General features: G+C 34.1%; 1 protein-coding gene across 1 annotated transcript; it reads right to left on the reverse strand.

Annotated features, from left to right (window-relative positions):
* Positions 1–296: 296 nt before the first annotated feature.
* LOC146004874 (uncharacterized) lies at positions 297–644 on the reverse strand. The gene has a single exon (XM_083143901.1). It carries the CDS (start codon positions 642–644, stop codon positions 297–299), a length of 348 nt encoding a protein of 115 aa, XP_083000027.1.
* Positions 645–10,792: the final 10,148 nt, after the last annotated feature.

Consider the following 10,792-nt stretch of genomic DNA (forward strand, 5'->3'; position numbering starts at 1 on the left):
GGCTAAACACTAGTAAAGAAAGAATAAAGCTTAGTTATGATGATGATAGAAAGAATCAGTATATTTTATCAAGACTTAAAGACAATGTAACAAAGCAAAACAATTAAAACAACTACAACAATAAAAACACATGCACATAATATCACTAATATATTATTGTTTTGGTTATATTTTTTGTTAGTAAAGTATTTCATATGAAATAAAAGCTGATTAGCTAAGTCTGTACTTATTTCCATTTATTATACAATAACATCTGTTTTATTAATCCAACTGTTGTGTGAACTATCGAAACCTAGTCATTTAACATAGACCATATCTCCTTTCTTACGTAATACTTTCTCAACCAAGTATACATAGGGGTGTTTTGTTTTCTGGAGTTCTTGTTCATAAAATGTGCCAATAATTTGTTCGCTTTTAGAGTCCTTAAGTTGGTAATATGGTGGATCACCTTTAAACACTTTGTCAATTGAAAATATCTCAGTAGACCTATTGGCTGTGTATCCTTTTTCGAATATACCTTTTATCTTACTAACACGTACTCGATCACCAACTTTATACTTGGGATGACTTTTTGTTACCTCGCTACGATACACACTGTTGTAGACTATCTCTTGGTTCTTTAAGCTGACCTCAACAGGTTTCATTTAGATAGTGCTGTGTACTGTATGGTTGTAATCGTGCACTAATTTTGGTAATATGTCGATCCATTTATAATTACCTTGTATGGTGAACTGTTTCCATATTTTTTCTTTCAATGTCCTGTTTAATCGCTCAATAACGGACGCTTTGATGTTTGTATAAGTAGAATAATGATTGATGTTGTATTTATTCATGAGCTCCTTAAACTCTTGGTTGTAGAATTATTTTGCCTTTATCGGTTTGAAGATTATTTGGTTTTCGCTTATTCAATATGTGTTCGAACGCGTCGGCAACAAGCTTTCCAGTTTTGTTTTTAAAAGGAATAGTCCATGCATACTTAGAGAAAACGTCTATAATAGTTATCATGTACTTGTACCCTTTGTTGATTTTAGAAATACCTTTAAGGTTTCCAGAGTCTATTTCAACCAAATCAGCTTGCCAAACATCGTCTATTCCATAAGTCAAAACTTTTTTTGTAGGATATTTTTTTCTACCTGGTTTATGTAGTTCATTAATGATCTGTTCTCGCTCCTTTTCTGTCTCACATAAGTTTTTTTAAACGTTGATTTTTTGGATCCACATTTCTTAAAATTTGACAACACATATGATCTTCCATTTTTAGCCTTTTTTGTAAGAGGATTAATGCTGTTGGTATTAGATTTACACTTGATGCAATATGTTATGGTTATATATTATAATTAAAAAAATGATTACTCCATTATTGTATGAAGAACAATGTAAACAACGGTATGCTCTTCCATTGCTGCTAGCCTATGTGGTTCAAAGTGTAAAGTAACTCTCTTTTCAAATAGATAGGGAAAAGTTTCAACTAAATCTGAATTTATAAAAGAATGAATATTATTATCAAGATCAGATTCGAAGTTTAACAATATTCCTTTGTATGGAAAATTGAATTGTGTAGTACCACGTACACCAGGTTCATCACCTTTTAACTTACCAATAAATTTTATTTTATTTCTTCTTTCATTATATTCTGTAACTTGATTTATTGAATTTTGAAACTGAGAATATAAATTTCTAATTTTTTTATTCATTATTTCATTAATTAAATTTTCAATTTTTATATTTATTGTTTCATTAATTGAATTTTCAATTTTTGTATTCAAATAATTGGTTAGCACCTTAAATTTAAAATTAGCATTCTTAAATTTGTTAAAATCTTTCTTCAGTGTATTGATACCAACATTCTTTGATGTGTATCCAAAAATATCAACACCCATTTATATAATAAAAATTGTATCGCGTTTTCATAATCCTAGGTATTAAGTGATAAAATCATTTATTTTATTTCTGTATTTCCCATTATCTCATTTACGTGTGAGATCTATAGTAATAAAACCATAATTATTATTTTCTTATTTCCAACAATAACAACAAAGAGAACTAAATTCACCAAAGCTAAAGTCACCACCAACAAACTCTTTGTATATATGGTCTAAATTTGTATTATCCTGTCTAAATACGCAAAGAAAATTAACATTGTCTCTAATTAGCTATTTTGGTATCTTACTATACGTTTGCCCTAGATAAAACACATCAATCTGCTTATGCCTACCACGTGTGTCTCTCACATTATCTTGGTTCTCTTGTATAAAATCATCAAAAATAACTATACAGTTACTTTTACAATCATCAAGGGATACCTCGTTTTCATTGCTATTACAGAATGTGCATATATTTTTGCCTAATCCTTGCTTAACATCTTTAAACAGATTCTGTAAAAACACGTACTCTGGTTGATTTAAACTTTTTGAGTATATGTAGACATGTCTGTTCTTTGTATCCAACTACCCTGGGGATAACAAAAAGTTATCTAGCATTACAGTTGTCTTGCCACATTTCGATGGACCAACTATAACACACCTCATGTAATCATCATTTGGTAAATATTCACCATTTTTTCGATTCAGTGATGATCTAGGTATAATGGTTTTGATATCCCAGTCTGTCATTTATACAACAAAATATTTTATACCCCATAGACATAGGAAAGCAAAATAGAGAAACTTCAGGCTGAACTGAAAATTATTCGTAATAAATGAAACCATCTGTTACAGAAGCGAATAAACTATTACAATTACGAGATCAATTAATTGAAGAATTTAAAGGTATCTAAAGATCCAAAACGGGTATATATAACAAATACAAGAAACAAGTACAACCCATTAGCGATTCCATTAATCACCTTGGAGATAAAATTGAAAAAGTTGTTGACAACACATCACTTGTTCCAGTAACACAAACACAAACACCAACACAAACACAAACGCTAACTCAAACACGTGTTAAGGCGTTAACTAATTATACTACAACATCATTGGGTCCGATTGTTTCCAAATATCTAAACACTAGAAGCGATAAGACATTTGGGATTGTTGGTGGTAATGATGGTAAGAGTTACATTGGTAAGGTTGAAGTCACTTTTGACAACGATAATGTCATTATTAAAGGTACAAAGTATAAAGCAACTGAAGGACTAATGGCTTTGTTAACAATAAGTGACATTCCAAATGATCTTGTAACTCAAGAAGACGCAAAAATTTACGAGAACGTCTTATTTGAATCAGATGTAATTTATCAGAATAACAACCCTAATACTAAACATAGTAAATCAAGTAGATCAAATAAATATATAACATTTATTAAACCCATATGGTATATAAGAATGAAAAAACGTCCAGCACAGAAGGATTCAGATGATGAATCAAGCAGTATAAGTGGATTGCGTAAATACACAGGCTTGCCTAAAGAATATGTTTGGATGAATGATGTTAGAAAACTAGTAGACAGACTGCTTGTTATAATGGTTGAAGAAGATGCAGGTAACGATAACTCTTATAACGAGAAAGCTGGCATTACGAAAATGTTTTGCGATACGCTAACTAATTTCATTTTACAGAATCCTAAAAATATAGGTCACTTAATAAAAATAATAAGCATACTGCCTCCTCGATTTTGGGATAAACAAGGAGCAGGATTTGTAAACAATATACTTAGTATTAAAGGAATGCCTGAGCTACATTTACCCGGCTACAATTTCTTGGGGCCGTATACGAAGCTGAATGAAATATTGGATCGGGGTGATCAAGGAATCAATCCATTAGACGAAGCAGCTAAAGAACACGATATTGCTTATAGAGATAACCAAGATTTAGAAAGCAGACATAAAGCCGACAAAGAGTTAGAAGAAAAAAGCATTAGGCAGATTGTTTAGTAAAGATGCCTCAATTGGAGAAAGATTGACCTCTTTAGGAACCGCTGTAGTAATGAATAGGAAGGTTGCTTGTGGGTGGGGAATGCCAATATAATGTAATGTAATTTTTATTATTATAAATGGTGACAACGTTATCAGATTTGCTGATCACAGAACATTTTCTTAAAAATATAAAAAATGGTAGTGGTATTAAAATACAAAAACGTGGTACTAATTTCACATTCCCTCTACTACTATATAGTGTTTCTGAATTACGAAAACTTTTAGGTGGTGCTCCAACCAAAATAGGGAGTGGTGGAACGTTAGCATTATACATGAAAGCAGTTAATAACCTTAAAAAACTAAAAATAGGTAGTGGAATAAAAATACGAAAAGGTGGCTTCATATTTACTCTTGCCACATTGTTTGCTGCACTTGCTGCTGTTGGTTCATTGGCAGGAGTAGCTGCTGCTATTACAAGTGCTGTTCATAATAAACAGAAAAATGATGCACAACTTGCGGAAAAAAGGACATAATACAGTCATGGAATCAAAAACATCTGAACCCCCGAACGTAATACTTGGCACTGGTACACGAAAGCGTAGATCCACAACAAAAACTTGATAGGATTACGCCTCTAAGTAACTTTGATATCATAAAATTGTGTAGTGGTATTAAAGGCTTCAGAGGCGTTTACATGATAGATGAATTACCAAGTAAACCTAACAATTATGAATGTGGTGTTGTTAATCTTGATGTCTCTAAAAATATAGGTACTCACTGGATATGTTATATTAAAGTTCGTGATAAAAGTTTTGTATTTCACTTGTTTGGGGGCGTTGCACCTAAAAAATTAGTAATCTATCTTAATAACAATATCAAATATAATAACGATAGAATACAAGGTTTTGATGAAGTTACGTGTGATCATTTGTGTGTCATACTTTTAAAAATGTATGAAGGGGGTTACGAAATTTAAAAAAAATATCATTATTAAATGCCGATAGACATTATTTGGAGAAAGTACATCAAAGCATAATCACTTTTTTAACGTACCAGACATGGTAACAAAAAAATTCGTTAATAATAATTTCATTAACAGAGAAGTTTTAGGTACTACAGCAGGATATATAACTTTACACAACCAAAGAAGAATTGCAGCAATTAAGCCGGCTGTTGAAGAAAACGATGCTGTAAACAAATCTCAGATGGAAAACTACATTACAAAATCAATTCGTAATATCACGCAATTAATTCAGAATCAGTTTAATAAATTAACCATGACTATCAAACCTATAGAAACACAAAAGTATACTTAACTGGGGAATCATAATACGCATGGGAATTTAAATTAAGTGATGGTAATTTTGCATATGGGTGTTTTTTGATGGTGTTATTGTTAGTTATAATTCACATCCTGAACCGGATTTAATCGAGTTGTGTAAAAACGAAATACCAGAAAACTTGCCTATTCACTTTGAAGATGGTGATGCCATATCTTTTCAACCAAAAAGTGGTACAACAATGAGTGATGGAACAAAATTAGTAATTAATTTAAACATAGAATTTACGTATATATAAATGCTATCACAACCACATGTATCTTTGGTACACTAAAAATCATAATTAAAGGCCTTAAAATTAAAAAAAATAATCCCATTAAATGACATACGTATTCAAATTATCTGAATGAAACTCCACCTTACAAATAACCTTGTCCCATCCTATCAGTAATAACATTTAAAAATAGCACTGATTGGTTTTTATACTACATATCTCACTCTTAATATAACAACACACAATAATACACTGTGGTATGAAGAAAATAACGTTACGAAATAATTGGTTATTCCACCTGGTCAATATAATATAATCGCACTTCAAGAATACATAAACTCACAACAGCCATTCAGTTCAAAAAATATATCAACGAAAGACAATAATGTTACTAACCGAGTTGAGATAAAATCAATATTCAAATTGAATCTTAACAATGATGGTTCTATTGGTGAAGTACTTGAATTCGATATAGAACTGGAAGCTAATAAAGATTATATTGGAAGTAAGATTCCAAAATTTAATCCATTCGATACAATCAATATTCATTGTAATTTAGCGAAGGGCATGATGCTAAAACATGATGATTACAGACATAAAAATTCAAACATCATTGCATCATTTAAAAATAACAAAGAGTATGGGGAACCTACTATATACGAACCAACAAATCCACTATCTTTTCCACTTCAACATATGGAGTTTGATTACGTAGAAGTGTTAGTTTTAGATGAAAATGATGATGCAATTAATTTTGAAAATAGTCTCGTCACTGTAATTATAAAGGTTTGCAAATAGCAATAAATTTTTATATTATAAGTGGAAAATATTATCAACTACAGTTATCAAGAACATCCACCAACACAAGAGACTATACGTGACCTAAATTCACCGAATAAAGACGTTATTTATAAAATAGACTCGGTTGATGGGTTTATACATCCTTGGAATGCTGACGTATACATGAAGTATAAATCACTTGTTAGAGATGAGGACACAGAATACAGTGATAACGATAAGGTTAGGATAGTGGGCAATTTCTTCTGCCATCTTTGGTCTCAAATATTAATTGAAAACTGTGAGGAATATCTTGTTGACAGAATTGATTATCCAGGTATTACTTCTATAGCTTTAGGAACATGCTTTCTTTCTCAAGCAGAAGCAAGAACATATAAAATGTCTGGATTTGAAACAGATGGGCAACTTAAAAATGCAAACATAACAAAAGAGGTATAATTCCAACTAAGGCTTCTTGGTGGGTTTTTTAGTGGATTTCAGGATGTATTATATAAGGGGGGATTCAAAATTACGTTTAAAAGAAATAATAATGATGATATGGCTGTCCATGTCTGGGAAGATGGAAAACCTGAGAAGATGGAAAACCTGGAAAGATAGTAATTCAAAGCATGGATATCAGAATGTCTGTAGTAAAATATGACCCATTAGTTGATATAAAGTTAAAGAATGAACTAATTAAGAAAGATTTTCCCATCAGTTGTATGAAAAGTAAAACAGTTAGAAAGTCTATAAGTGGAAAGTATTCAAATATACTTTTAAGAAATTCATTTACAGCTGGCATGTCTGATACGCCAGAGTGGGTCATAATCGTATTTCAAACAGATAGAAATAATCCTAACCAGAAAAATTATTCAGCATATTTCGATCACTGTAAGTTAAAATCTGCTTTCCTAGAAAACGGAAGAGGTGAAACATTTTCATAATCTCTAAAAAAATTTAGATATTTCAAAAGGACAGTATTTAAAAATGTATCATGCGTACACAGATATTAGAAGACTTGATGGTTTAAATGATGACTCGTATTACACATTTGAAGAATTCATAGAAGAAAGGCCCATGTATGTTATAGACTCAACTAAACGAATGAAAGTTGTGGATAAACAAAAAGCAGTTGTTTGCATCTCGTCCTTGATTTCGAAGAGGATGTGGCTGCTAAAACTCTGTGTTATATTATAATGTTAAGCTATAACGTTTTATCATACGATATAAAATATAAGCGAATTACTGAAAAGATATAGATGGCGTTCGAATTTTAAAAATTGTTTAATATCATTAAATGGAAATAGCAGATAATATAACCAAATAAAAATTTATTCAATTTTTAGAATCATTAATAAACCAATATGAGATGATGTTAAAAAAGAAAAGAGGAGGCTATAAAATATTTCTATTATTGTTTAATCACTCTATCCATTGCTTTATCAGTTGCAACAGGATTTGTAAATGTTTTAATACCCATTTACAATTATTAGTACTAGTTTTACAACCATTTCAGCAGTTATCACCGGATTAGGCACTAAATTTAACTTGGATAATAAGAAAACGGATTATAAGAATATAATTCTGCTGATCAAAAATGTTAAAAATGAGTTAGAAATCCTATTAACTCTTAATGGGGATATGAATGATGAATATATTAAAAATCTTGTTGAGAAAATTAAAGATGAAATATTTAAAATCGGGTCACACATTTGAGATTTTTAAAAACTGATAACCCCATTCAATTCTACGGATAGTTTTAGTAAAAATAGCATTTTGAATTCTTCAAATATCTTAATTGGCAAGCGAGAAAATAATAAAAACCCCTGAAAGTTATGCAACCCGTATTGCCACTGTAGGTTATGCAACATACATGTTATACATGGTTATACATGGGTCTCTGTCCAAATCTGAAGTCAGATTGTCAAAATATCTAATAGAAACCAAGATAATAATATTCTGTATTTATGGTCACTGTGTGTGTTATGCAACCATCAATGCAACATTTTGAATTTGGTGCTATGATTAAAATCTCGGCAACCCTCACGACTTTTGTAACATAACCATGCAACCGAAAAATGAAAATGTAACCCAGTTAATCAAGTTGCAAACGCTTACTAGCACGCGATACGAGAGAATTAAATACTTTTTGAATACACAATTACATGAACGTGACAACACATTCATTACCAACTTTTCCAGTTTCACAGCTGCATGGGCCTTGAGCATCGCATGTGAGATGCAATGCATCATTAAATAGTCTACCATTTTCAAACCGACAAGTATTAAAGTTCCAGTGTGTTCGAAGAGCAACACGTACGACAACTATTCTAGAATATTCTAAGATAGTATATAATAAAGCGCACTGACTAGTCTTATCCCTGTTTCGTATAGAAGTATCTAGTAAATTATGGATAATATGAGTACATCAGATTCGCGAATGAGCATGTTTCTATCAGAAATGGTAAGTGTCGTTGATAATGGTACAATTGGTATGAAAATTGCTCAATTAACAATTAACTTACTAACTCTCTAGCCTTCTTAAACCCGAATGTTCATGGCTGCAACAACACAGGCCTTCCATCTTTCCCTATCTTGAGCAAGATCTATATACTCTTTTCCATCCCTACCGATTTCCCTTAGGTCCATCTCAACTTTGTCCCTCCATCTTCGTCTTGGCCTTTCTACAGGTCTCTTACCATCAGGTTTCCCAACAAGAATCCTGTAAACTCCACTTTCCTCTCCCATTCGTGCCACATGGCCTGCCCACCCAAGTCTTCTTGATTTAATTATTCTAATAATATCTGGACATGAATACAAATTATGTAACCTTCTCCACTCACCTGTCTCCTCATCCCTTTTAGGTCCAAATATTTTCCTAAGGATTTTATTTTCAAATACTATCAATTTATGTTCCTCTTTCAATGTAAGGGACCAAGTTTCACATCCATATAATACTATAAGCAAAATTACTGGTTTGTATATTTTAACTTTTAGTTTCTTAGATATTAAACGAGAAGACAAAAGTTTTTGAAGAGGGAAGTAATATGCATTTCCTGAATTAAGCCTACTTTTTATTTCCTCTTTAATTTTCATTTGTTAATACAACATTGGTGACAATGAAGTACGACCAGAAAGGAATACGTGATTAAATGCACAGAGGCATAGGCGGTGGAATGGGTGACCCGCAGAAGTTACGCATGTGTGTAAGAGGAGGCGTGTGAGCAGGCAAGAATCGTGATCCCAGCATGATGCACCCAAGGTCACGTAAAGAACGAAAACGGGGAACAACACGCGTGACATTGAACTTCGACCAGGCACCAGACCCATACGAAAATTCCAGATAGTGGCGCATTCGACGGAAGCATGACGTCACGGACACGATAAGGGAGTCCGCCGTATATAAGCGCGTGCTGTGCACCGAGGAACCGCAGTGCATCATCACCATGGCCAGGAGCAAACAAATTGACAACACCGTGAGGAGAAGAGTGGTGGAGTTGCAACGGGATGGACTCAGTGAACGGGAAATAGGGCGCCAACTGAACTTACCCAAGTCAACCGTCCACTGCATCATCAAACACCACCAAAATACGGGTACTACAGAGCCAGGTAAGGCCCCCGGTCGAAAACGCCTGCTGAGCGTGCGTGACCTACGGATATTTAGGCGCTATATCCAGGCCAACAATCATGTTTCTGTGGCCGATTTACGACTGTGGACTCAAGAACGCTTTCACATTGAAGTGTCAACCAGAACCATTCACCGTTACCTACAGCGATGCGGTTACCGAGTATACAAGGCGAAACGTAAACCCTTCCTTTCCATGTTGAACAAAGGCAATCGACTACGGTGGGCACGAATGTACCGGGGATGGACATTTCGGCAGTGGAACAGGGTTTTGTGGACGGACGAATCCATTTTCAATGTTGTGCACGGGAAAATACGGAAAACAGTCATTTGTCGGAAGGAGGAACAGAATGAAGCAAAATGTTATGCACGTCGGGTACGGAAACCTGCGTCAGTGATGGTATGGGGATGCATGACGGCATCTGGGTTTGGCCCACTACACGCCTGTGAGGGCATTGTGAATGCACACGCCTATACACGCATACTGGAGCGGCATCTTCCCACAGTGCGAAGGCACCTGTTCCACAGGCGGCGTCTCATCTTTCAACACGACAATGCCAGGCCTCATACAGCGCGGCTGACAAGAGAATGTTTGACTCGTCATCACGTGCGAACTCTACCATGGCCACCATCGAGTCCCGACCTCTCGCCCATTGAGAATGTGTGGCGTGTTCTTAAGCGACGTGTGCAACAGAGGGGACCCACGACAGTGGCTGCTCTTATCGCCTGCCTGCAGGAGGAATGGCACCGCATCGATGTGGAATACCTTGAACGACTCGTTCGCAGCATGCACCGACGCATTGCCACAGTTATTCGCCGACGGGGCGGCGTCACACCATGGTAAACAGGATCCCCTCTGGAAGCAGGTGACTTCCTCTATGCTGAAATAATTGGGGAGTTTGATAAGTTAATTCCTCTCTTTATCGAAATAAGAATAATCTATCCTCTCATGAATATATAAAAATACCAAAACAAAAATA

This window comes from Lepisma saccharinum, chromosome 22, assembly GCF_977018435.1.
Source record: "Lepisma saccharinum chromosome 22, izLepSacc3.1, whole genome shotgun sequence".
Classification (NCBI taxonomy): domain Eukaryota; kingdom Metazoa; phylum Arthropoda; class Insecta; order Zygentoma; family Lepismatidae; genus Lepisma; species Lepisma saccharinum.